General features: G+C 41.3%; 1 protein-coding gene and 1 long non-coding RNA gene across 2 annotated transcripts in view; one reads left to right on the plus strand and one right to left on the minus strand.

Moving 5' to 3' along the window:
• LOC115835434 overlaps nucleotides 1–14,079 on the minus strand; it is a 28,316-nt gene extending 14,237 nt beyond the window's left edge. Inside the window, exons 1-2 of the long non-coding RNA XR_004030399.1 lie at nucleotides 13,482–14,079; nucleotides 12,224–12,457 (exon numbers count right to left, since the gene is read on the minus strand). This is a non-coding gene — a long non-coding RNA (uncharacterized LOC115835434). The remainder of the gene's footprint in view (nucleotides 1–12,223; nucleotides 12,458–13,481) is intronic.
• Nucleotides 14,080–14,500: 421 nt separating this feature from the next.
• Nucleotides 14,501–24,451, plus strand: part of MARCHF6 (membrane associated ring-CH-type finger 6) — an 80,983-nt gene continuing 71,032 nt past the window's right edge. Inside the window, exon 1 of the mRNA XM_003263161.3 lies at nucleotides 14,501–14,775. Coding sequence (XP_003263209.1) covers nucleotides 14,757–14,775 — 19 coding nt within the window. The 5' untranslated portion in view covers nucleotides 14,501–14,756. The remainder of the gene's footprint in view (nucleotides 14,776–24,451) is intronic.

Here is a 24,451-nt window from a genome sequence, read left to right on the forward strand (position 1 = left end):
ATCAAACTCCTTCTAATCTTTCCCTGCTTGTCACCACTGTGCTTGACTAGTTTTAAGATAAATAAAATGTCTGTGTGTGTGTGTGTGTGTGTGTGTGTGTGTGTGTGTGTGTGTAAGAAATATACATTGGGGCCAGGCGCGGTGGCTCATGCCTGTAATCCCAACACTTTGGAAGGCCAAGGCAGGTGGATCACCTGAGGTCAGTAGTTCGAGACCAGCCTGGCCAACATGGTGAAACCCTGTCTCTACTAAAAATGCAAAAATTAACTGGGCATGGTGGCGCATGCCTATAACCCCAGCTACTCTGGAGGCTGAGGCATGAGAATCGCTTGAACCTGGGAGGCGGCGGCTGCAGTGAGCCAAGATCACACCACTGCACTCCAGCCTGGGTGACAGAGAAAGACTTTGTCTCAAAAAAAAAAAAAAAAAGAAATAAAAGAAATATACATTGAAGTATTTAGGGGCACCAAGGCATCATGTCTATAATCCCCTAAATGGTTAGAAAAAGTAATATATACAAGTTATGCCTGTATGGACAGAGAGAAAGAGAAGGGTAAAGCAAATGTGGCAAAACGTTAACATTTGGGGAATGTATATAGGAATTTGTACTATTATTCCAACTTTTCTATAAGCTTAAAAGTAAGCAGTTTAAAAAATTAGAAGAGGATCAACCAACTGGAATGGGGCATGCTCTAAAGGAAACAATTCTAAGGCCTTAACGTCGAGAGGCAGTGAGCTGTGTGGGCAGCCAGGGCTCTGGGATGTCCTAATGAGGCAGGCTCAGGAACAAGGGGTGCAGTGTCCCAGCCACACTGATTGGTGGGGCAGAGAGAGGTGAGGAACGTTGGATTAGAAGCCCCATCCACTTACAGAGATGGGCCAGGATCCAAGGAGGCATGGTGAGCTGGGTTTGGTTCAGAGGGGCATCCATCCAAGGAGTTTCAACGGGAAGGTGTGATGGTATTTAATACTGAGTGTCAACTTGATTGAAGGATGCAATATTGATCCTGGGTGTGTCTGTGAAGGTGTTGCCCAAGGAGATTAACATTTGAGTCAGTGAACTGGGAAAGGTAGACCCACCTTTAATGGTGTGGGGAGCATCTAATCAGCTGCCAGCGAATATAAAGCAGGCAGAAAAACGTGAAGAGGCGAGACCGGCCTAGCCTCCCAGCCTACATCTTTCTCCCCTGCCGGACGCTTCCTGCCTTCGAACATCAGACTCCAAGTTCTTCAGTTTTGGGACTCGGACTGACTCTCCTTGTTCCTCAGCTTGCAGACAGCCTATTGTGGCACCTTGTGATTGTGTAAGTTATTACTTAATAAACTCCCCTTTATATATATATCTCCTATTAGTTCTGTTCCTCTAAGAGAACTCTGACTAATACAGAAGGTGAGGTGGAGAAGCCAGGAGACCAGTCCTGTTGCTGGGGGTGGAGGCAAGCATGCTCAGCAGCACCACCCCCATCCTCCAACTGCACACCCAACATGGGAGCATCTCATCAACACAGTGATGAGTGAAGTAAGCTGGACACAAAAGATCCTTACCATAGGATTCTATTCATGTGAAGCTTACATACAGGCAAACCAAACAGATGGTGATGAAGGTCATATCCATGTCCACAGGGGAGTGGATATTAGCTGGGAAGGGCAGGAGGGAAGTTGGTGGGTCCTGGAAATGTTCTATATCTTGATCTGGGTGTTGGTTTCAGTTTATCAAGATGAGCACTTATGCTTTGTACATATTTTTCTGTATGTGTAAATCCTCCATTTAAAAGGTTCGGATTGCCCCACCCCCACCTTGGCACAGACCACTGAAATCACAGTCATCTAAGTGAGGCATTCACGGAGATTCAATGGAGACACGATTTACGCTGTTTGTTATTCCGTTGCTAAGCAACGCAGTCTAAGCTGCACAACTAAGTGACACCATTAACAGCCAACATGATGGGGAGGGGTGGGTGTGCTAAGACAAGGATCCCAGCGTGATGGCCATGGATGATTCCTGCTCCCAGCCCCCATTTTGCTGTTGGAGGTGGGGGCTGGGGGTTGGGGGTACAGCGAGCAGCACAGACCAAACAGAAGGCCTGGCCCCTCCTGGCGTGGGCTGGCTGCAGTGAGCCCTTCCTATGTCTGCCTGCTGCATCCATCGCTATGGCAACCACTTCCCCAGCACCGGGGCTAAAATCAGGTTCTGTGGGTGTCTCGGCAGTGATTGGAGATCTCCCCTGCCACAGAATTGAGTGGCCTGATGAGGAGACAAAGAAGTCACTGCAGGGAAAGGCTGAGACTCACTAAGCAGGGCCATTTCTGCCAAAGTGGCACAGATTTGAGGCTGGCGCACAGGCCTCAGAGAGAGTGGTGAAGGCTGTCTGAAGGCAGGGGTGGGCAGGATGCCAACAGAAAGACCTAAGGACTGGTTAAAATGAAAACGATGTGGAGATAAACAAAGACCACCCAATGAGAACAAGCAAAGGCTATTCAGGGCTTGCTGTAGGAAAGGAGGCGGCTGCCATTCCTAGCGTTTGGCAGAGACTTGAAGGCAGGCAGAGGAGTGGAAAGCTTCATAGTGGAGGAGGAGAGGCTCCAGGTGTGCCCTGAGTGAAGCCCGCTGGCCTGGGGAAGCCTCAGGTGGCTCACCAGAAGCGAGGCATCCCATGCGATTGGTTAGGGGAGCATGTTGGGCTTTCTCTGGTCCTAAATTGGAAGCACCAGGAAAAAGTAGGGAAGCCAGTAGTTATTGATGATGTCCTGACTGTTCTGGGCAGATTGCTGTGGACGTTGTGGTTTGGCTTCCTGGACTGGCTGCTGCAGATTGTGGGTCACACTTCTGCTGTCATCTATGGGCTGGCTGCTGTCTGTATTTTCTGTCTATGCAGCAGTTGGGCAGGTCAAGAAAGAGGTCCCTACCATCTATCAACGAGGAGATGGGGCCCTTTGCAGTGTAGGGACACAGCTGTGAGGGCTACCTCAGGAGAAGTAGGACATGAAGCCTCACAGGAAGGAGGGCATAACAATGCCCTTGTCTGTTTGGGGAATACAGACGAGAAGAAAGGTCTATACATGTTTAGTACAGATGAACCAGTCCTTGATCCACAGTTGGTTGAAGTCGTGGATGCAGAACCCATGAGTACAGAGGGACAACTGTATATTTAAAGAGACATCTGTTAAAGAGCTACTCATCTGGGACTTAGGGAACTGACCTGATACCCGTTGTAACCACACGCAGCACAGGAGTTTGAAACTCTAGGCAAGGGAGGTAAGTGAGGTTAAATATCTGGCTGAACTCAGAAACCTCCAAGGAGCCTCATATGCTTTCCTGACACAGGCCCTGGGGCCATTTCTCAAGTGCAGCCACTCAGGAGGGGTGGGGCCTGGGCAACTCGCTGCACCTGAGTGTTCTCCGCCTCCGCCCTGGCCTCCTTGGGTTGGATGGTGCTGGCGCTCAGCAAGTGCTCGATCCATGCTAGATACTGTAATTATTTTAGAGCTTCTGAATAACTGTTTACAATTTCAATTAAAAATATTGTTAGAATCAATATCAGTCTGTTGGTGCAGCCATGAACTAAATGTCAGAAGCCTGGACTCAGAGTTGGGGAGGGAAGTGGATTGAAGGGCCAGCAGTAGAAACACAGCACCTGTGGGTACCAGGGGAAGGTACATGTAGTCCTGCCTCAGCTATCTGCCCTCCCCAGACTGGCCGATTTCCCCTAGAACTCTGTGTTTTGAGTGAGGGAGGCGCAGTTCTCTAAAAGAAAGGAAGATATTATTGCCAGGAGAAGAAGGAAGGAGAACTTAACAGACAAATATAACATGCACATGCATTCAACGTTTGTGGTCAAATAGAAGACTTAAGCCTAAGGGATCTAGCAATTCTAGTTAGATCCTGAAGTTACATCTAGGCAGTCATAATGGTGATCATTATGTGGCTTCTCCAACTGATGTAAAAATGATTCTCTCCCAGTAAAGCTAGGCAGTAGTTCCTAATCTAACTGTAGCCTTCGCCTTCTTTGAGGACAGAAATCAGGCCTTAGACTTGCCTAATCTGCCTGTTTTGGGGATCTTTCATAGCATATTATACAGAATAAGCACTCAAATGATGTTTGATGATAATTGTCTTGTTTCAGTTCAGGCTGCTATTTCAGAATATCATAGACCGAGTGGCCTAAATCCTATAAGAACACTAATCCCATCATGGGGACCTCCTCTTCTCGACCTCATCTAAACCCAATTGTCTCCCAAAGGCCTCACCTCCTAGTACCATCACATTGGGGATTAGGATTTTAACATATGAGTTTTGGGGGGACATAAACATTCAGTCCATAAAACAATAAAGACACACGAGAAGCTAACAAGAGAGATTCAGCGTCAGAGCTCAATGGTTTCCATGAATAACGAGTGAGATATGCCAGATAATTCCTCAAGGTTCCTTTGGATTCCATGTGTCTAAGATAAAAACTCTTAGGAAGAGTTTCACTTTGGAGCAAATATACAATTTCAGGTTCGAAGTCAAAATATCAGATGAAAATGTATGATCTCTCCACAATATCTGTGGGGGATTGGTTTCCAGACCCTGCACCCAAAATCCATGGGTGATCAAGTTCCTTATATAAAATGGCATAGAATTTGCATGTAACCTATTCATATCCTCCCATATACTTTAAATGTCTAGATTACTTATAATGCCTAATACAATGTAAATGTTATGTAAGTTGGTGTACTATATATCTGTGTTTGTTTGAGACAGGGTCTCACTCTGTCGTCCAGGCTGGAGGGCTGTGGCGTGATCACAGCTCACTGCAACCTTGACCTCCTGGGCTCAAGGGAACCTCCCACTTCAGCCTCCTGAGTAGCCGGGACTACAGGCACACACTACCATGCCTGGCTAAAAAAATTTTTTGTAGAGATGGGGTCTATGTTGCTTAGGCTGGTCTCAAACTCCCGGGCTCAAGCAATCCTCCTGCCTCAGCCTCCCAAAGTGCTGTGATTACAGGTGTGTGCCACCATGCTTGGCTTGTCATACTATTTCATTTAGGGAATACAGACAAGAAGAAAAGTCTATACCTGTTTAGCACAGATGAACCTATTCTTGATCCACAGTTGGTTGAATCCATGGATACTGAACCCACGAAAATTTACATATTTTTCAGACAGAGTCTCACTCTGTTGCCCAGGCTGGAATGTAGTAGCACGATGTTGGCTCACTGCAGCCTCTGCCTCTCAGATTCAAGTGATTCTCCCACCTCAGCCTCTCGAGTAGCCGGGATTACAGGTGTGTGCCACCACACCTGGCTAGTTTTTGTATTTTTTTAGTAGAGATGGGTTTCACTATGTTGGCAAGGCTGGTCTTGAACTCCTGGGTTCCAGCGATCCTCCCTCCTCAACCTCCAAAAGTGCTAGGATTACAGGTGTGAGCCACCACACCCAGCCCAACTGTATATTTAAAGAGACTCATCAGTTAGAGGGAGACTCAACTGCATCCTAGGGAGCTGACCTAAGAATCACTGTAGCCATATACAGCACAGGAGCCTGAAACTCTAGGCTCAGCTGCAGCCTTTTCAGTGATGAAGTCAATGCTTAAGTCTGGACTAGCGATGAATAACGTAGCTGTAAGTATGAATAGTTCGTCACCCACTGCTGGGTTTGCATCCTCTGCCAAATAGGCCCTCCTTATTTGCTTCCTGTGGCTGCTGTAGCAAATTATCACAAACTGGGAGGCTTAAAACAACAGAAGTTTATTCCCTCCCAGTACTGGAGTTCAGAAGTCTGAAATCAAGGTGTTGGCAGGGCCACATTTCCTGCCGAGGCTCTGAGAATCCATTCCTTGTGTCCTTCAGCTTCTGGTGGCTGCCAGCATTCCTTGGCCTGAAGCTGCATCATTCCAATCTTTGCTTGAACCCAGGAGGCAAAGGTTGCAGTGAGCCGAGATTATGCCACTGCACTAAGAAAAAAAAAAAGAAAAGAATTGGAGATTGACACAAACAGAAAAAGGAGGTTTTATCTTACTGGAAAAATTATGGGAGAATTTTGTGATAAAGAGCTTAGAAGGTTTTGTAAAATAAACTTATCTTTATAAATAACAAGAATGTTTTTAATAACATGAACTTTCAAATTTCAGAATAATTTTAAAATTTGGCTGTCCTGCTTAATGAATAAGACAAGAATGAAAGGATCTGAGGACTTACTCCATTGAATACTTAATAAATGGTGAGACTTGGCAGCCACCGCTTCAACCAAGTACTCAAACTCAGAATGTGAATCATGGCACAACCTGACTTTCTGGCCTCCTGATGTACTGTAATATGAAAAACACATAACCGGCCAGGTGAGGTGGCTCACGCCTGTAATCCCAGCACTCTGGGAGGCCAACGTGGGCGGATCACTTGAGGTCAGGAGTTCGAGACCAGCCTGGCCAACATGGTGAAACCCCCTGTCTCTACTAAAATACTAAAAATACAAAATTACAAAAATTAGCTGGGTGTGGTAGTGTATGTCCATAATCCCAGCTGCTCGGGAAGGTGAGGCAGGAGAATAGCCTGAACCTGGGAGGTGGAGGTTGTAGTGAGCCAAGATCACACCACTGCACTCCAGCCTAGGCAACAGAGTGAGACTCCATCTCAAAAAAAAAGAGAAAAGAAAAACACATAATCATCTATCAAATATTCTTGCAAAAACATGTTTAACTTGAATCAGATTAAGCCTCTAAGCCCACCTTCTAGTTTGTAGGAAATACAGGGGCTACAGGAAGAAGCTAATGACACCAAGAGGAATCAATCAGATAAATCTATAATGAGGGACATTCATTGCATGAAACAATTGTTCTATAGTCTTCCAAAAGGCATTGTCATTGGAAACAAAAAGTACCGGGACCATTCTAGACTAAAGGAGATGGACTATCGAGACCAAACCAGTGGCAATACGGGAAACCAGATTGGACCCTTGCTAAACATACAAATGAAATTATAAACGTCATGCTTGGAACAATTAGAGAAACTTTAGAGTCTATATATTATTATGGTGTGGAAATGGTTTTCAAGGAGATTATTCTAAAGTTAGGAGATACATGCTAAAGTATTTAGGGGCAAAGATGTTCAAATATATATATTTTGGCCAGGCTCGGTGGCTTGTGCCTGTAATCCCTGCACTTTGGGAGGCCAAGGTGGGAGGATCACTTGAGCTGAAGAGTTTGAGATCAGCCTAGCTAACATGGTGAAACCCCATCTCTACTAAAAGTACAAACATTAGCTGGATGTGGTGGTGCACATCTGTAATCCCAGCTACTTGGGAGACTGAGGCACCAGAAGCACTTGAGCCCGGGAGGCAGAGGTGGCAGTGAGCTGAGATTGCACCATTGCACTCCAGCCTGGGTGACAGAGCGAAACTGTCTCAAAACAAAACAAAACAAAACAAAACTATATGTATATACACATTTTTGGAACTATATATATAATATACATATATTACATATAATATATTATGTATATTATATATATAGTTCCTTTCTGTATCATTAGAAATATATAATATATATCATATATAACATATTATATATAACATATATTATATATAATATATTATATAACATAAAATATATATTACATAACATATATATGATATATAACATATGATATATAACATATAATGTATAACATATAATGTTATATATTATATATTATATCTGTTATATATTATATGCTATATATATGTTGTCTATGTTATGTAATATACATTATATATGTTATATGATATATGTTATGTAATATATATTATATATTATGTTATATAATATATATTATATATATTATATGATATATCATGTTATATATAATATATTATATATGACATATATCATATAATATATATAATATTATATATGTCATATATAATATATTATATAAATTATATATGTTATATATAATATATTATATGTTATATGTTATACATAATACATATTATATATTATATGTTATATGTTATACATAATACATATTATATATAATATATTATATGTTATATGTTATATGTTATATATAAAATAACATATATAATATAATTATATATATCATATAAAATAACATATATAACATAATTATATATTATATAAAATAGCAGATATAATATATGATTATATATTACATATAATATATAATATATGATTATATATTACATATTATATATGATTATATATTACATATAATATATAATATATAATATATAATATAACATATATAATATATAATATATTATATATAACATATATAATATATAATATATTATATATTATATATAACATATAAAATATATAATATATTATATATTACATATAACATATAACATATATGTTATATGTAATATATAATATATTATATATTATATATAACATATAACATATATGTTATATGTAATATATAATATATTATATAATATATTTTATATAATATATTATATAAAATATATTATATAATATATTATATAATATATTATATAAAATATATTATATAATATATATTATATAATATATTATATATAATATATTATATATAATATATTATATAATATATTATATATAATATATTATATAATATATTATATTATATTTGGAAATATATATATACCAAATTATACAGAAAGGAACGATATCATTAAAATAAATATGGCTAAATATTAACAATTGTTGAATCTAGCTTGGGCATGCAGGTGTTTATTATATTAATCCTTTAACTTTTCTGAATATTTCAAAATGTTTATAACAAAAGTTTGGAGAAAAGAACAACTGGTCTTCAAGGCCTTCATTTTAGTGACAATCTGGGTTAAACTGTAAGTAATTTTTATGTGAATATTGTATAAGAAACACATGGTGCTCTATTTTGATTATTTGATTTAACTTGGTGTATATCACTGTTGAGCATATCTGCATGAAGTACTGAAAATGAATTCATTATAACCGAGAAATCCCGACGTAAGAGCATAGACACACTAACCCTAATGTATGGTTGTTACTGGATTGATTTTTCAGCTATGGTATGAATTTGTCTTTTCCTAAGAAAAGCATTCACACACGTTGCTATTTCAGTGACATAAAGTATCTCCTGGAAAATCATACATTACTCATTCAGCCAAAATTTAGTGGCATCCTACTATGTGTGAAGCCCTGTGTTAGCCTCAGGGATACATCCGTACATGAAATGGGGCCTCTGCCATTGGGAAGCCACAGGCCACAGACTCTCGCATGCCTAAGGACAGCTGTGCCCTCGCCCATGGAAAAGTGCAGGGTTCTCTGAAGATTTTGCTTGCATGCAACCTAAAAAATTATGCATTGCATATCCTCATTTTTTGATGAATACAATTTTATATTTTATGTTTAAATGGTGGCAAAAGATGTAATTCCAGTTTAAAAATTGAGATTTTAAAATAAAATTGTTTCATTACTCTTTTTAAAACAGTCATAGTGTAGTAGCTTTATAATCTGTTGTTTGCTAACTTCCACACCTGAGGTCTTTGTGGATGGTTTCTGCTATCTGTTGTGTGTTAGTTCTTATACTACATGTGTGTTATCACACACACACACACACACATATCAAAGAATCTCCACAAATAAATTTCTAGGGACAATGAGTAGCACATAGGTACATTCTTCCACAGAGAATTTGTGTTTGCTTTTGCCAGGTGCTTAGGGGGTCCCAGCAGTCCAAGATTACTTCAAACTAAACTCACTGCTTAAGATTATTTGATCACTAGGGTATGAATTTGGGGTACAGTCTATGCCAGGGCGGATTCATGGGTATAAATTTTCTGGAATGTTTAAAAAATAAGGCTCAGATAAGTTTCCTAGAAGTCTCCAGGAGAAGTCAGATTTACTTGGTTCACCATTCCCCTGAGAGAGCAGCTGTGTGGGTCTTGGGCGAGGCTCCTGGTGGAAGGTCTCTTAACAGATGCCTTACCTTGGGCAGGCTCTGGGCTTTGACAGTCATCCTTTTTGCTGCTAGAAACTGTCAAATAGAAGTTCAAGTTTGCCTGGTTCAGCAAAACAAAAGCAGCCTTCATGTTTCATTTACTTTTTGGTATTCTCTCTTGTCCTTAGATTTTGGCCTGGTTGGCCAGGCATGGTGGCTCATGCCTGTAATCCAGCACTTTGGGAGGCCGAGGCGGACGGATCACTGGAGGTCAGGAGTTTGAGACCAGCCTGGCCAACATGGTGAAACCCTGTCTCCACAAAAATTCAAAAATTAGTCAGGAGTGGTGGCACATGCCTGTAATCCCAGCCACTCAGGAGGCCGAGGCGGGAGAATTGTTCGAACCCAGAAGGCAGAAGCTGCAGTGAGCAGAGATCACACCACTCCAGCCTTGGAGCAGAGTGAGAGAGACTCTGTCTCAAAAAAAAAAAAAAAAAAATTTTGGCCTGGTAGTTACCTTACTATTTTTGTCAGGCATTCAGTGCTTTTAGGAATCTGTTTTCTATATTTTATATAGAATTTCCAATTGTTGGTCTAAAAAACCCAGTCTGCCATAGTCTTAGAAAGGGAAACGAACATCACCACTTTTCTCAATACTTTAAATGAGAGATTCTTTTAACCTAGGATTCATGCATGGAGTTCAAGGCACCTATATATCCCCCTGAAATTGCATGAAATGTTTTGTGTTTAACCAATTTTTTCTGGGAACAAAATCCATAGATTTTATCAGATTGTTAAAGGTGCCAATGATAGAGACACCCTCAAATTTGATAACTATTGCTTTAGAGTTCTGTCAGTACCTAGTAATTTTAATTAAAAAATGATTTTAGAATGATTTCAAACTCACAGAAAAGTTGCAAGTAGAGTGCAAGACAATCTCCACATTGTCATCACCCAGATTCGCCAATGTTATCTCTGCCCTGACCCCACACACAATTAGTCTTTTTCTGAACCATTTGGGAACAAGCTTCAGACCCGAGTCCACATTACCCCTAAATGCTATAGTGGGTATTTCCCCAAACAAGGATCTTTCAAATCGAGAAGTTAACATTGCTACAAAACCATTCACAGAATCTATATAAGTTTCAATTTTTCAATTTCAACTGTCCCAAGAATATATTTTTTTAAAAATTGGGCTGGGCGCAGTGGCTCGTGCCTGTAACCCCAGCACTTTGGGAGGCCGAGGCGGGTGGATCACGAGGTTAGGAGTTCAAGACCAGCCTGGCCAAGATGGTGAAACCCCATCTCTACTAAAAATACAAAAATTAGCCAAGCATGGTGGTGGGCACCTGTAATCCCAGCTACTCAGGAGGCTGAGGCAGAGAATTGCTAGAACCCAGGAGGCAGAGGTTGCAGTGAGCTGAGATCACGCCACTGCACTCCAGCCTGGGCAACACAGCAAGACTCTGTCTCAAAAAAAAAATGTGTGTAATATTTACTTCACAGGATTGCTATGGATGTTCACTGGACATAATAAGGAGTTTGGTTAGTTGTCATTATTAGTTTGTTACAGTTACACTGTGTCCCCCTACACTTCCCCTCTTACTCATTGCTTATTGGGGTATGGAAAGCCAGCATTGCTATAGGATTCTCGCAGCACAGTAAACACACACACACACACACACACACACACACACACACAGGCCGGAATCATGGGTATACTATGTCTTTAATAAAGTATCTTTCTTGGCCAGGCACAGCGGCTCACACCTGTAATCCCAGCACTTTGGGTGGCCACAGTGGGCGGATTGCTTGAGCCTAGGAGTTCAAGACCAGCCTGGGCAACATGGTGAAACCCCATCTATACCAAAAACAAACAAACAAAAAAACCACAAAAATTAGCGGACGTCATATGCCTGTAGTCCCAGCTACTTGATACTCGGGAGGCTGAGGTGGGAGGATCACTTAAGCCAGGGTAGTGGACTGTTGCAATGGACTAAGATCATGCCACTGCACTCCAGCCTGGGTAACAATGTTTCGAAAAAAAAAAAAAAGTATTTTTCTTGATTGGACAATGAGAATTCTAATTGTAATGCATATCTATTGTTTGGTCCTCCCCCTTCTTGTGGGAAATGGTCTTTCTCTACTTCCACAAGGTAGTGTCCATTGTTCTTACCTGAAATGGCAGTTACAAGAACATGACAATGTCCCTGTTCGTAAAGATCCTAGATCTTTGGCACAATCATTTGATTCAGGGACAGGCAACTAGCTGGACCAATGAACTGGCCTTCCCTGAGAATTTTTAACTTGGGACTAGAGATCATCATCCTTACCTCGCCTGTCTGATGATGAGGCAGAAGATGAAATGTTGGGAGCTGTCAGTGGCCTTGTTTCCATATGGAGGAAGCTGGTTCAACAGCATGAAGCCAATGTGCAGACAGAGTGGTAGAGCTGAGGCATGGGGGCAGAGAGGCATTCTCGTTCTAGTAGTCCCAGCAGTCCCTCCCCTTCTTGGAGTCTGTCCATATCAACAGTACATTCCTCCCTTCTGCCTAACAGTTGAGTTCCTGTCAATGGCAACCAAGAGAGGTGTGAATGATTCATGTATTGAAAGGGCTGTTGTGAGAACTAGTGCCTGACTCACAGTGGGGACTCAACAAATGTTGGTTTGTTACTCTTATATTTAACGCCTAAAGTCTGAATGCGAAAAGGTTAGGGCAATTCCAGAAGGAATTACTATGCAGAAGGGAAAACTGGTTAAAAGGTTAACTTTCCTTTGAACCTCACAAGGGAAGGCACCTAAAGACAAAAGGAAGGCTTCCTCCACGCCCCCCATACACACACACACCCTTCATCCTAACCTGCCTCTGCAGCTCCGAGGGTCACATACCTGCCCTTGGCACTACTAGTACTTCCTCCAGCAAGTCTCAGTCTTTCTTTCAGAATCCTTCGCCCTTATGCCATATAACATCTGATCGTCCTGATCTTTGCCCCTAGTATGAGCAGGCCAACACGTGCTCTGCTACAGGTCTTACAGGGAGGGTGAGCTCTTGGAGTTGGATCAGAAGGAGAGGGGCTGGGGAAAGAGCGTCTTCAAATTGTTTCTTTGGAGGTGGTATATATAAACACATTTAGGCAGGGCATAGTGGCACATGTCTGCAACCCCAGCACTTCGTGAGGCCGAAGCGTGAGGATCACCTAAAGACAGGAGTTGAAAATCATACTGGTCAACATAGTGAGATTGCAGTGAGCCATTATCACGCCACTGCATTCCTGCCTGGGTGACAGTGCGAGACCCCTTCTCAAAAAAAAAAAAAAAAAAAAAAAGAAAAAAGAAAAAATCATAAGCAAACAACAACAAAAAACAAATTTAAAGAATGGCTGTCTGCTTAATTCTCAGGGCCAGCCCTTGAAATCAGTGGGTATTATTATGTAGTTTGAGTTCTTTCATGCCTTGAGTAACATGAGTGACATCAGTAACATTAGTCGAGCGCTGCTCTTTTTGAAAGACTGTATTTCATTATTTTTATTCTAAACCTTACTCTGTTTGATGAAGAATGGGGGAGGGGCCCTCCCAATTGCACCACTCACACATAACAGCGGTTGCTAGCATTCTTTATTTGTCCTAGGTCATCTGCATATTGTTTAAACATTTTTCGAGGCTGGAAAGACTGCTCCCACTCAGGCAATTCTGACGTGGCGGCCCTTCTAATTTATATTCTCTAAATAATTCTTCATTTAGAGAAACAGTCAAGGATTACAGTGAGGGAGGGTGACGTGCTGACCGGGACAGAGCTTGGCTTTTGATCATTCTTCCCTTAGCTCTGCCCAGGCAAGCGTCCCTAACTCGGGGTATCGGAACCGATCTCCCTTAGAGGAGGATTATGTTTCAACCCCCAGCCTCAGCGGTTTACTCAAATAGTCCTTCCAGCCAAATGCAGAAGCCTCCCTGGGAATAATTTTGGTGAAGTCAGCTTTTGCCTTTTTCATCACAGGCAGGCTTTAGTAGTTCTTCAAAACGTGCAGCACAACTGCCCGGGTGCCAAACAGAAATGCTGATGCCTGGGCCCACTCTAGCCATTCGGCCTCGGCATCCTCGGCTCCTCGGTGCGGGAGCGTGGGGCACAGACTCGCATTGTCACAGGCACCTCCCGGCCTTCCGAAGAGCCCCGCGCGTCGGCTGGGGCTGGCGCTAGCTTCTCGCAGCCTCCTCCAATTTTTTGAAGGGTTTTTTGTGTCTCTATTTCCTTCAGTTCTGCTCTGATTTTAGTTATTTCTTGCCTTCTGCTAGCTTTTGAATGTGTTTGCTCTTGCTTTTCTAGTTCTTTTAATTGTGATGTTAGGGTGTCAATTTTGGATCTTTCCTGCTTTCTCTTGTGGGCATTTAGTGCCCACCGCTTTGCGCCTTCTTTGTCCCTCCACAACCCGCCATCAAAGCTCAGCTCCCATTAGGATTCGGCCTCGCTGTCCGGCGCAGTCTCGGCGACTACCCCAGGTAGCCCGGCGCACGCGGGGATTCGCCGCGCCCCAAAAGAACAGGCCTCCACTCCTTAGCCGCCGACCGAGCGTGCGCGCCGCCGCCGCCGGAAGTGACGCCACCGGTCGTTGGGGAGCTCCCGCCCCTTCCGCCTCGGCGCCCCGCCCAGGCCTCGCCCCTAGGTGTTCCCGCCCCTCCCCCTCCCTTGTCGCTCGCTTTCTGTCAGCCTCTCTCCCTCTCCCTCTCCCCTCTCCTTCCTCTCGCTTCCTCTCTCGCACCTGAGCGTACGCACCTGCCCGGGCCCGGCTCCCTCCTCCTCCTCCCCTCCCTCTTTCCCCGCCTGGCCGCGGGAGCCTCGTGGCTGCGTCACCGCCGCCCCCCCAGACAAGATGGACACCGCGGAGGAAGGTAAGTCGGCGACGCGCGGCGCCCGAGCCCTTGCGTCGGCGCCCGGGTTCGTGCCCCGGCCAGGTCCGCGGCGCTCGAGGTGGGCTGCTGGATCGCGGCGGGGCGGGCCCCTGGGCCGTTTGCCCAGCCGCTGGGCCTCTGGGCCGGGGAGCAGAAGGTGACCCTTTGCGCGCCCCCCGCCGTTTCCCGCCCGCGCCGCCGAGGGGGGCGGGGACCCTGCCGGGCAGGGCCCGGGGTCGGGACCGGGGCCTCGGGGCTGCTCCTGGCCGGCGTGGCCTCCCTCCCCGCCGTCGCGCGCTGGCCCAGAAGAGGGGGCCGCTGTCGCTGCCACTGTCGTCCGGGGGCGTTTTCCGCACCCTTCCCCCACTGGGTTTTGTCTTTCTTTACGTCCTTCTGCCTATTGCTTGCCAGGCCCTACCCCCTCGCCACAGAACTTCTTTGTTGACTTTGAAACTTCGCGAAAAATACCCCGCCAGGTGACGGCCGAATAGAATGAGCTGACCCCTATTGAAAAGCCCGGTCCTCGGCTTGCCTGCCGCTCGAGAATCTGTTTCCTAAACGGAGGGGCTCTTTTGTTGCGATCCATTTGGTTTTAAATCCTTGACATCTATAAGCAGGGTTCTGTTTGTTTTGTTTTGCGTTTGCGTGTGTTTTGGATACGGTTACATTGAACAAACTGACCCTTGTGAAATGAATACTTAAGATATAAACGTCCACACCTTATGTCTCTTCAAGCGCATTTTCTTACCCACTTGAAGGTAGTAGATTATTTTTAACCAGCTGTGTTTTTAAATGAGTGGTGAGTTTATAGAGGAAATTACTAAATTTTGCCTTTTTTAATGTTCCGGTTATCGGTGCAAATGCTTTTCCACTTTAGGTATATTTATGGGGGTATAAGCGTCTTTCAATCTTATGGGTTGCGATTTTGGCGATTTTAAATGAAAATGAATTATCAAACGCCGTTATGGAGTGCAATAATGAGTGAAAAAAGTTTGATATTATCTATGTAATGAGTTGATAACGACTTATTTTTTTTTTAAGTCTTGCCTTTTATAAAAACCTCAACTGTAACGTGGCACTTGTTGTACATTCGCGTTTCATCTTCGTAAAAAGCCTGTGCAATAGGTAGGTATTATCTTTTATAAATGTGGAAATGTAGGCTTCGTTATTTTAATAGCTTGTCGAAGCTTTACACGGGTAGTAAGAGACAGATTTGAACCTAGGCATTCTGATTGCAAATAATTTCCCTTTCATTATGCCACAGTGTGTTTATTATATACACTGAGTGTAGCTAATCGCCACTGGAGACGCCTTTGGAAAAAATCGTAAAGCGAAACTGCTGAAGGTTGGGAACTATGTCTTTTTGACAGGTAGTCCTTGCGTGTAAATTTCCATCTACGTAGGTTTCACATCCTTTTAGATTCAGGTTTTAATGAGTAAATCTAGTAAGGCATGTATTTATCACAGGATAAGTATGGACGTATTATATTCAATTCTTATTCTTTTGGCCCGGGCATTGCTACTTGCATACTTTTATGGTGTGACAGTAATCTATGGTAATTCAGGAATTGCGCTTGAAGCACGTATGGAATCATGAAATATTTCCATTGTACTTCTAGTGCTTAAATATATTTTTTCTCTTGTAAAATTATAATCAGGAAAAGTATACATAACATTTATTTATTGAACACTGTTCCCTGTGTTCAATAACATGTGCTGAAGACTCAACGTGTAGTATGTGCTTTAGTAAACACTTTATATACATTTCATTTAATTCTCTCAACATCGTTAGGTAGTCGGCATTTTCATTTTACAGATGAGGAAACTGATGGTTAGTATGATTAAGTAACTTGTCCAAGATAATACAGGTAGTAAATGGCAGAAGCAAGATTCAAGCTCATGTCTGTCAGACTCTGCACTTAAATTAGATACTTATTTATGAGTGTATACTAAAAGTCCAATGTTGAAATTTATTTTTGTCACTCCCTCTATAGGATGAATCATTTATATAATTTGGTGGGAACTTTATTTTGCTTTATTTTGTTTTATGAAATTATTAGTCATGAAATGCAAGTGAATTTTAGTGCTGTATTCTCATGCCTGCTTTTGCAAAATTCCAGTTTGGAAGTCTTCTGACATTTTTACAATTAAATTTAAGTTGAAATAACACTTAAAGGAAAAGGGAGGGTTATAGAGGATTAAAAATGATAGAGCAAAGATGCCAAAAAACTAATAAAAAATTTCTATTTGTGAAATCAGTTATTACAGATTATTTCTTTAAAAAATGCAACTTAGGTTTTTTAAATCTGATTAGAAATTTTTTGGTAGGAGATATTCAAAATATGGCCAAACATAAAACTAAATTTAAAAAAAATCAGTATCACCTACTTTTGAAAACACTAATACTGTTGTGGTTCTGTTTTTTATTTATTTATTTATTTTATTTTATTTTATTTTTTTTCCGAGACGGAGTCTTGCCCTGTCGCCCAGGCTGGAGTGCAGTGGCCTGATCTCCGCTCACTGCAACCTCCACCTCCTGGGTTCAAGCGATTCTCCTATCTCAGCCTCCTGAGTAGCTGGGATTACAGGAGCGCGCCACCTTGCTCTGCTAATTTTTGTATTTTTAGTAGAGACGGGATTTCGCCGTGTTGGCCAGACTGGTCTCGAACTCCTGACCTCAGGTGATCTGTCTGCCTCAACCTCCCAAAATGCTGGGATTACGAGTGTGAGCTACCGCTCCTGGCTGGTTCTCTGTCCTTTAAAAATATATTTTAATATTCTGAGCAAAGAGATTAAGAATGTTACAAAAACATCTACCATGCATATAGTGTGTAACTCTTCCTTTTAAAAATAGCACGTTGCTTGCTTCTGATGGTACCATATATGATAGTCTAATGCTCAGAATGTTACGCATTTGTAGTAATACTCAGTTCCGACATGGCCCTTTCATACTAATTGTTTGCTAGCTTTTAAAGATCTCTAAAGTGTCTTCAGTATTAAATTAATTTTTGTAAAATCAACAGGTTTATAGTCCATTCTCATAAATACAGGGATGGATAAATCATTCTTACTGTGTAAATGTTATTTGTATGAGTGCAGATGTGTTATGTCAACTGCTATCCATCCTCACATTTTTAAACTTCAGAGCTCTAGGAGACCTTAGACATTTGCCCTCCTCATTTTATGGGTTAGGAGTCTGATCCTGCAATGCACTGAGATTTCTCAGTTTCAAGGAAAAACCTATCCTTTAGTCAAGGTTATACTTTTTTTTTTTTTTTTTTAAGGAAAAGCACTACAATATTGGAATAGATGTTGCAAGTGTTGATGTGCAGTTCTCAAAGATAATATTAAACGTTTTGTCATAGAATGCCCACATTTTGGCTCAGTGATATAAAGCTGAGGGTTTTTTTTTTCTTTTCCATTTTGTTAAATTACTGCTTGTATTAGCACAGCATAATACAAAGTCTTAGTAATTTTATTACAGAATACCAAAGCGGTTGTTCTTTATGCTTTATGGAACAAATTCATTCGAAAAGTGTGAAGCTAAAGAGTAGTATGGTTGATCATGTTCTATATCAGTATGGCAAAAATTTGAGGTAACTTAAATTTGGAAGAAATGAGTTAAAAGGATAGAAAGTTGTCAGAATCAGACAGCTAGTTCCTCTCTTTCTAGAACCACACGGTCTTCTTTGTTTCCAGAGATGTCTGCTGCATGTTTCTTACCACACATTACCTTTCACTGTTTTGGCACGCTTGTGACCAAGCGTACATTCATTTATTCGTTTAATGTTTATTGAGGACCTGTTATGAGCCAGGCACTATTTTATGCATTTGGGCTAGGCAAGGAACAATATAGAGAAATCCTTTCTTTCATAGAGCTTACATTATAGTTATTAGCTTAAGACAAAATAAACATGTAATAAATTATATGGCATAACTAGAAGGTTATAAATGCTGTGGAGAACAGTGAATTGGGAGGGAATAAGAAGTGCCATGATATGACGGCACGGGTTGCTGTTTTTTTTTTTGTTTGTTTTTTTTGTTTTTTTTTTTTTTTTGAGACAGAGTCTTGCTCTGTCACCCAGGCTGGAGTGCAGTGGCACGATCTTGGCTCACTAGGGGTTGCAGTTTTAAATATAGCAGTAAAGGAAGGCCTCACTGAGAAGGAGCAAAGGAGAAGGAGTTAGCCATGCAGATACTCTGGGTAGAGCATTCCAGGCAGAGGGAATATACCTATGTGAAGTGTCTAAGATGGGAGCATGCCTAGAGTGTTCGAGAAATAACCAGGAGAGCAGTGTAGCTGTAATGGAGTAAAAGAGTTGGAGAAGAGTTAAGTATAATATGAGGTCAGAAAGATATGGAGCCAATGGGGAGAGAGCATGTAGGACTTCGTTGACTTTTATAGTGAGATAGGGAGCTATGGGAGGGTTTTGAGCTGAGGTGAGACATAAGTTGTCTTGATATGCAGCCAGCTTTCTGTATCTGTGGGTTTCGCATCTGCAGATTCATCCAATGTCAGATGGAAAATACTTGGAAAAAAATAGATGATTACATTTGTACTGAACATGTACAGCCTTTTTTTGTTGTCATTATTCCCCAAACAATATAGTATGACGACTACATAATATTTATAATTATTCTAAGTAATCTAGAGATAATTTAAAGTACAGTTGACTCTTGAACAACATGGGTTTGAACTACGTGGGTCCACTTACACATGGATTTTTTTCTTCAATAAATATATTGGAAAAAGTTTTGGAGATTTGCAACAATTTGAAAAAACTTGCAGATGAACTGTGTAGTCTAGAAATAGTGAAAAAGTTAAAAAGTTATGTTATTAATGCATAAAATATATGTAGGTACTAATCTGTTTTACTCACTATCATAAAATATATACAAATCTGTCATGAAATGTTAAAATTTATCAAAACTTGAACACACAAACATGTAATGGAGACTGTACATGGCACCATTCACAGTTGAGAGATGTAAAGAAACTTAAAGATACAATATTAAATCGTAACTGCATAAAATTAACCGTAGTGCATACTGTGCTACTATAATAATTTCATAGCCACCTTCTGTTGCTGTTGTGAGCTCAAGTGTTGCGAGTATCCTATCCACTTAAAACGCCTTATGAAGCTAATCATCTCTGCATGAGCATTTCATCTCTCCAGTAAATTGTATATGGTAAAAAGTATCTCTCTGGATTCTCTTGTATTTTTCATTGCATTTAGTGCAGTACCCTAAACTTTGAATAACATGATGGGATCCATATGAGGTGCCACTAAGTGATGCTGGAAGTGCTCCAGGAAGCTGAAAAAAGGCATGACATTATGAGGAAAAAGTCGAATTGCTTGGTATGTGCCATAGATTGAGGTTTGTAGCTGTGGTTGCTGGCCATTTCGGAATGATTTATCTTGTAAACAGACAGGTATCAATAAATATGGTACAGTGCTGTAAATGTATTTTCTTTCTGATTTTCTTAATTTTTTTCTCTAGCTTCACTGTAAAAATAAAGTATATAATATAGAATGCAGTATATAATATTACAATACGTATTGTAAGAATACAGCATATAATACAGTATGCGATACATATAATACAGTTTATGCATTCATGGCACAATTTTATTTTTTTTGCTGTTTCTAGGCTGCACAGTTCATTTGTTTTTTTTAAATTGTGAATTTCCAAAAAATTTTCCAATATATTTATTGAAGAAAAAAATCCACGTATAAGTGGACCTATGCAGTTCAAACTGTGGTGTGCACAGATCTGTACTTTAAATTATCTCTAGAGTACTCATAATACCTAGTATAATGTAATACAAAGGCTGGGTGCGGTGTCTCACGCCTGTAATCCCAGCACTTTGGGAGGCAATGGCAGGCAGATCACCTGAGGTCAGGAGTTCGAGACCAGCCTGGACAACATGGCGAAACCCTGTCTCTACTAAAAACACAAAAAATTAGCTGGATGTGGTGGCAGGTGCCTGTAATCCCAGCCACTTGGGAGGCTGAGACAGGAGAATGGTGTGAACATGGGAGGCGGAGCTTGCAGTGAGCCGAGATCGTGCCACTGTACTCCAGCCTGGGCAACAGAGCAAGACTCCGTCTCAAAAAAAAAAAAAATACAAAATATTTATTAATCTACTGTTTATGTTGTATTGTTATGGTAAGGCTTCTGGTCACCAGTAGGCCATTAGTAGTTTTTGGGGAGTCAAAAGTTGTATGTGTGTATTTTTTTTTGTTTTGTTTTGTTTTTGTTTTTGTGTTTTTTGAGACAGAGTTTTGCTCTTTTTGCCCAGGCTAGAGTACAGTGGCACGATCTCAGCTCATTGCAACCTCCACCTCCCAGGTTCAAGCGATTCTCCTGCCTCAGCCTCCCGAGTAGCTGGGATTACAGGCATGCACCACCGTGCCTGGCTAATTTTGTATTTTTAGTAGAGATGGGGTTTCATCATATTGGCTTGAACTCCTGACCTCAGGTGATCTGTCTGCCTCAGCCTCCCGAAGTGCTGGGATTATAGGCGTGAGCCACCACGCCTGGCTGTATGTGGATTTTTGATTGTGCAGGAGGTCGGTGCCCCTAACTCTTGTTCAGGGGACTCCTGTATATGGAAGGACGTGCATAGGTTACTTGGAAATACTATGCTGTTTTACATAAGGGACTTGAGCATCTGCGGATTTTGGCACCTGTGGAGTTCCTGAAACCAATCCCCCAGGGTTACTGAGTCTATCTCTTTCCTGGTTAAGACAAGTTTTTGTTTGTCTTAAATTCAAATTTCTGGAAGTTAGAATCTCACTGGCTCATCTTGGGTCAGTTGCCTGTCCTTTTAATCCAGGTAGCTGGGTGGTGGTGGGAAAGGTAATGTAAGAATAAGAATCATGACTGGCTGTGTCCGTTCTTGAGCTGGTAAGACAGTCCAAAAGGGATCTGCTACATTGCTCAATTAGAATACTTTTTAGACTGAAGTCTTGTGAGTGATTATTGCTGGGCTGTCCACTTCCAGACGCCTACTTCCCGTTTCTTCCAGGCCAGGTTTACTTTAGTGGGTTTTACTTGTCTCCTATAAGGATATGAAGATCACTTATTTTTAGTATAATACAGGTAGAACAGAAAGAGTTCTTAAAAAGTGAATAGGAAGTAAGACCCCCCCAAGGGAAAACTTAATAATTCAGACTATGTGTTAGAATGCTGTTGCAGTAGGCTAGATGAGATATAGGAGTTTACATTAAGGTAGAGGGAATGGAAAGAATGGAAAAGAAGAAATAGACCGAGGTAGAATTAATAGAACATAGTAATTGAGGAGGTAATATAAGGAGGAGGAGTTAAAAATGATTTATTTTTAGACTATTTCAAATGGGAATGGAAAGAGATAAGTAGTTCAGTTTTAGACATTGTTTTAGTTTGCAGGGGCTGCTGTAACAAAGTACTACAGACTGGGTGCTTAAGAGAAATTTATTTTCTCAACTCTGGAGGCTAGAAGTTTGAGATGAAGGTGTTGGTAGGCCTGGTTTCTTCTGAGGCCTCTCTCCTTGGCTTGTAGATGATTGTCTTCTGTGTCTTCATGTGGTCTTCTCTCTGTATGTCTTGATGTAGTTGTCCGTTTATGTCCTAATCTCTTCTTTTAAGGACGCTAGTCATATTGGATTAGGGCCCACTCTAAGGACCTCATTTTAACTTAATTACCTCTTTAAAGATCCTGTCTCCAAATAAAGTTACATGATGTATACATGCAGGTTAGGGCTTCAACACATGAATTACGGGGGGAGGGGGAATGCAATTCAGCCCATGATAGACATGAATTCTTTTTTTTTTTTTTTGAGACGGAGTCTCGCTCTGTCGCCCAGGCTGGAGTGCAGTGGCGCAATCTCGGCTCACTGCAAGCTCCGCCTCCCGGGTTCACGCCATTCTCCTGCCTCAGCCTCTCCGAGTAGCTGGGACTACAGGCGCCCGCCACCACGCCCGGCTAATTTTTTGTATTTTTAGTAGAGACGGGGTTTCACCGTGGTCTCGATCTCCTGACCTCGTGATCCGCCCGCCTCGGCCTCCCAAAGTGCTGGGATTACAAGCGTGAGCCACCGCGCCCTGCCAGACATGAATTCTTGAAGGCTTGGAAGACTGAAGCATTCCCTGTACACTTATTTTTTATAACTTCATTGTAATATCTTTTTTTTTTTGAGACGGAGTTTAGCTCTTGCTACCCAGGCTGCAGTGCAATGGCGCGATCTTGGCTCATGGCAACCTCTGCCTCCTGGATTCAAGCGATTCTTCTGCCTCAGCCTCCCGAGTAGCTGGGATTACAGGCATGCACCACTGCACCTGGCTAATTTTGTATTTTTAGTAGAGGCGGGGTTTCTTCATGTTGGTCAGGCTGGTCTTGAACTCCTGACCTCAGGTGATCCGCCCGCCTCGGCCTCCCAAAGTACTGGGATTACAGGTGTGAGCCACTGTGCCTGGCTATAATACCCTTTTTACTTTCCTGTCTCTCTTCTTCCCTTCTGTCACCTCTTAATGTATTCTGTAAAGATGGAATCAGGTTAATAAAGTATAATTTACACACAAATTTACCCTGTTTAGGGTGCAGTTCTAACACTTTTGAAATAGAATATTGGAGATTCCATGTCTTTTTTGATTACTTCCCCATTTACCAAATTTTGGGTACATGTCTACTATGTATCTAGGACCTGTGCAACAATGTTTTCTGCGTGTTTCATTTCTTCATTCCAAGTCCTTGAAAAGTGTCAAGAGGCATTTCTATTGAATGGAACAGTTTGAAGAGCATTGATGTAGCTAGAGTAGTGGTTTTCAAAGCTTTGTCCCAGGACCCCTTTACATTCTTAAAATTGTGTTCCCAAAGGACTTTTGTTTATGTGGGTTTTATATATAAAGATAGATATTTACCATATTAGAAATGAAAAATGAACACAAATTATTTAGAATATTTAAAAGTAACAAACTCAATATATGTTAATAAATAACGTTACCTGGATTATTATAAGACAACTGGATTCTCATCTCTCCCTTTGCAGTCACTTTGTTAAATGTTTTGGTTAGCGTATATAAAAATTTGGCATTACACAGATTATAGCTTGAAAAGGGATGAATATTTTCAGATGTTTGTATGTTCTTTGATACTATGTCAAAACTTGACAAGTGGTAGTTTCTTAATGTATCTGAAAACATGGCAATCACCTTAAAAATTAAATTGTTAAAATCCATTGGTCTGATAGTGTAGGATAGAGAGTCCAGAAATAGATCCACACATACATGGACAGTTGATTTTTGGACAGAAGTGCAAAAGCAGTTGCATAAAATATAAAGGATATCGTCTTTCAACAAATGGCACTGGATAGTTGAATAGCTGTAGGAAAAAAAAAAAAGAACTTTGAGCTATAGCTTGTGCCATATACCAAAATTAACTCAAAAAGGCTGTTAGACCTCAATGAAAAACCTAAAACTATGAAACTTCTAGGGGAAAATATAGGAGAAATTCTTCGTAATCTTGGGTTAGACCAAGATTTCTTAGGTATGACTCCAAAAGCATGATCCATAAAAGAAGTGGATAAATTGGATGGCATCAAAATTCAGAATTTCTTTCAAAATTAGAAAGACACTGTTAACAGAATGAAGACAGGATACAGAAAATGTGTCTTATAAGGGGCTTGGAGTATAT

The sequence above is a fragment of the Nomascus leucogenys genome, chromosome 6 (genome assembly GCF_006542625.1).
Source record: "Nomascus leucogenys isolate Asia chromosome 6, Asia_NLE_v1, whole genome shotgun sequence".
NCBI classification, from domain to species: domain Eukaryota; kingdom Metazoa; phylum Chordata; class Mammalia; order Primates; family Hylobatidae; genus Nomascus; species Nomascus leucogenys.